The following is a 4,031-nucleotide window of genomic DNA, read 5'->3' as shown; positions in this document are numbered from 1 at the left end:
GGAATTAATGGCAGTCTGGCAGATTACTATTTATCTTGTACTACATGTAAGATAACCTGAGGACTAGGATTAGATAAAAAGTCGAAGCAAAATAGCGGTTCACCTTATTGAAATAAACGGTACAGATACCCGCCACTTTTCGTTTTCCCAGTGATTTTGGAGGTGATTGAAAGAAAAAAAAAGGATCCTGGAATGCCTAAATAACTTGCAACAGTATGACTCACATTATTTTATTTAGCCTTTTCACTTTCTGAAAAATTTCTTTTGCAACTAATTAATTGTCGATTCATGGTATTCCATGAAAATATCAATGCGGAGGGACTTATAGATGATTTCGTGCCAAGTAGTGACTCCAAGGTATATTTTTGTTATTTAATTTAAAAACCAATAGTACTGCAGTTTTTTTCGCCTTTTTATTCTTTTTATTACCTGTATGATTGAGAAAGGAGCAAATTTTTAATTTGTGTCAAGTATTTCCCGTTCTTTTCCAAATTTTATTTTTTTCAGAATATTTCATATTTTATTGATCGGATGACAAAAAATGAAACTATTGTGTTCTTTTCCCCGAGATCCTTTTTACTTTTTTTTTCTTACCACAGCAATATTTTGCGTGACAGTTCACTGTTTTCTTCTTTTTCTTTCTTTTATTTAAGGATAGCCGACCCTTTTATCTGAGAGAATCATTTCCTTGGACGGCTGATTATGCTAATAAACGAAATTATGTCAAAGAGCTTCTTCATATCTGTAATCAATCGCAAATCCAACGTTGGAGAAAAATCAAGAAAATGCTGTAAGTTACAATATTTCCAAATGGTGAAAGTAGTAAAGTTACAAGCTATTGATGTTGCGGATGACACAGTACGTCTTCCTGTAGCAGTTTGACTGTTTGGGCAGATAATTGAATAGAAGCTCTTGAAAAAGATTCTGAATCATTGAATTGTTTATTTAAGAGCTAAAGTTATCTGTTGCTTAGCAGTAGTGATACAAACTATTGGAAGTACAAGTTTGTCTTAATTTACCTAAAAAATCAAGAAACCATTCTCAAGTTAAAAATCATAATATGTAACTGCAGCGATGTATCGAAAGCGAAGAAAATTGCAGAGGGAGTATATTCCGAGATCTTTGTTGCTCAGTATAAAATGGAGACGGTCATTCTGAAGGCAAGTTTTTTTTTCCCCACAAACTGCTTCAGACGAGGCAATTTGTGAAAAGTAATCCATTATTACCTTAATTGTCATGTTTAGTTGATTCCTATTGGTGATAATAAACCGATCAATAGACGCCGTACAAACTCGTTCCGCGAGGGAACTGCAAAACTGGTCGTTCTGAAGGAACTTACGAATCTCAGCCAAGTCGAACAGGGATACTCTACGGAAGGGTTTGTTCAGCTGAAGGGAGCGTTGGTTGTGAAAGGTGAGTCTTATAATTAAAATTGTGAGTTTTTCATAAAGGACCGGTGACGATTATGGCGAGAACTGTAATAGTCGGTGACCAGTACATTATCTCAAATATTTTCACGCTCTTTTGCAAAATATAAATTACTCTTTTATAGGACGTTATCCATCGATGATGATTAATGCGTGGAAACAGTATAAAGGAAAGAAGAAATCCAATAAAGCCAATCCGGCTCTTTTTTCTGCCAACCAAAACTTTCTGCTCCTTTCCGTCGAGAATGGCGGAATTAGCCTAAAAGAATATGAAGTATTATTGAGCTTTGATTTTATTATAAACAGCGGCAATCGGTTTATAGTTTAGCGAAACGAGATGATATAGTAAAAGATTGCATTGGAAACAATGAAAACAACCTGATAGTATAACTGTTACTGTTTAAATTTAAAATCGTCAGTTCCAAAGATTTCGAGAGGTACTTATCAATTTTGTAGATCACCACTGTGCTTCAAGCATATAGCATCGTCTACCAGTTGTTCATGGCCACTGCTGTTGCAGAATTTCGACTTTCATTTGAACATCGTGACCTGAACTGCGAGAAGATTTTGATTACTGGCACTGACTGGCATGATATGATTAGGTTTGATTTTCAGAAAGCATATAAACCCGATCAGCTAATGCTTCATTCATTATTATTTTCAATTTCATTTTTTCTTGAGATTTCATTTTCAAAATGAAAAATCAAAATTTGATATGATTGTAGAAGCAAGTTTGACGGTTCTGATGTCTACTTATACACACACGGTGCCAGAGTCAAAATTATAAATTCTTCTTTTTGCAGAATGACGAAAGGTATTTGTATACACATACATTTTTTTTTCCTTCTCAGTAATTAAATTTTTTGATTTGAGCAATGCCTGACAAATTTGTTCTTGGAAATATGAGTTTTACGAGCATATCTATACCCAAGACATCGTAGATGTATCCTCGATATATTTCGATTGGACATCGAATGAAGAATTTTTCATGGGTGAAGGTGATCTGAAACATATTGCCTTTCAAACAATGCGAAAAATAAACAGGTATAGCTCACAGTTGGCACATGACTAGTAAAGGCAAAATAATACAAGCTTTGTACATAAAGTGAGGAAATTAGAAGTGGATGATGATCTAGGGAATATTAAGGTTACAATAGTTTATCTTAGATATGAGGAAAGGATGAAGTTGGTAGTATGCGATATGTCATTTTATATTGCCATAATATGCAAGGCCATAGAAATCCAACGGATGCAAATTCAGCTTTGAAAGCTTGAATTTAATGAGTTCGACAATAAATGGGTGGGTGCTTTCTCCATATCGAAATTTTAGAAACAATTGGCGACCTTTTCGGCCTGTGACAAACGTTCTCTGGCTGGCATATATCATTGATTTCATCCATGATCGACTGGAAGAACTGCATGTTGGCAGCCCGGAAGACCATGCTATATTTTTTTTTCATTTCAAATGTCTCTATCGTTATGGTGAGGATTTCATCCATTATCACAAGTGTAAATTATTTGTTTGGTAACGTTTCTCGAAATTAAGGCAGTAATTTATTTCTATTTATTAAATATTTCTATCATGAATTACAGCTAGTGCATGGAAATGGATTCGCGATCACATTGCTAACAATCACATGAAGAAGGAAGTCATTGCAAAGGCAGAGTAGCAGGAAACATGATCGAACGTTTTGCGTTTTTGAGTTATACTGGTAGTATTTTTTGATCATATATCATTGAGCTTATTCTTAATTAGACGGCTGAAAAAAATGCAGTTTGGATACTAAGAATTCTTATGAAACGATCCAATCAAAGAGTTGTTCGCTACTTTATAGCTGCAAAATCTGAATCAATATTATAGGATATAGTAAAATTTTCGTAAGGTTACTGTAATGAAAGTTGTCCATAGTTCTAGTCCAGTAATCAGTACTCATTAGTGGACCTTTTAGAGTGGTTGCATATTATATGTTTTGTTGATTTCACTTTCCTTAACCCTTTGTTAAATGGTTTTTTTTTTCAATAAATGAAGTGAAAAAGCTGCTAAGTGTGAAATAAATGTATGAGAATGCTAAGTCTATGACTGATCTGCTTAGAGGGATTAGGTTATTCCAGCGGAGTTCGATGCTATATCAGTCTTTTACGGGTATTCAGTTCCCTACAAGTTTTTTCCAACAAAAAAAGACGCAGTTCTTTGCTAGTCCTAAATTTGCCCCACTTACATAGACCAAAGCATGAAAAACAGGAAAAAAATTTACCTAAGCAGTCTGTTTTGTCCACCACTTTGATGATTGTTTCTTACGTGCTCAGTATTTCGATTACGTTTCCTACGCTGGATCGCTAAAAACCAAATCAAAAATTGACTGAATTGTCATTGAATTATTGCGATTTAAGCGAAAAGTTCACACATCTCTCACGTGAAATATGTTACTGAGTTTCTAATAGTGCCAGAACAATGATATCGTTAGGATTTCATATGTAACTACAGAAAATTTTTAATTCACATAAATATACATATATATATATATATATATATATATATATATATATATATATATATATATATATATATATATATATATATATATATATATATATATATATATA

The 4,031-nt window shown here is 33.5% G+C and overlaps 1 protein-coding gene across 1 annotated transcript; it reads left to right on the top strand.

The window, feature by feature from the left end:
* Nucleotides 1–288: 288 nt before the first annotated feature.
* LOAG_12357 (haspin protein kinase) lies at nt 289–3,097 on the top strand (the record flags this gene model as incomplete). Its single annotated transcript, XM_020448528.1, has 10 exons — nt 289–357; nt 654–790; nt 1,073–1,148; nt 1,245–1,413; nt 1,553–1,701; nt 1,884–2,029; nt 2,153–2,241; nt 2,369–2,471; nt 2,758–2,909; nt 3,021–3,097. The coding sequence occupies 10 exons, from the start codon at nt 289–291 to the stop codon at nt 3,095–3,097; spliced, it is 1,167 nt and encodes a 388-aa protein (XP_020301336.1).
* Nucleotides 3,098–4,031: the final 934 nt, after the last annotated feature.

The sequence above is a fragment of the Loa loa genome (genome assembly GCF_000183805.2).
Source record: "Loa loa unplaced genomic scaffold supercont3.1015, whole genome shotgun sequence".
Lineage (NCBI taxonomy): Eukaryota > Metazoa > Nematoda > Chromadorea > Rhabditida > Onchocercidae > Loa > Loa loa.
The sequence above is the reverse complement of the archived record's forward strand: the minus strand, read 5'-3'. Positions and strand labels throughout refer to the sequence as shown.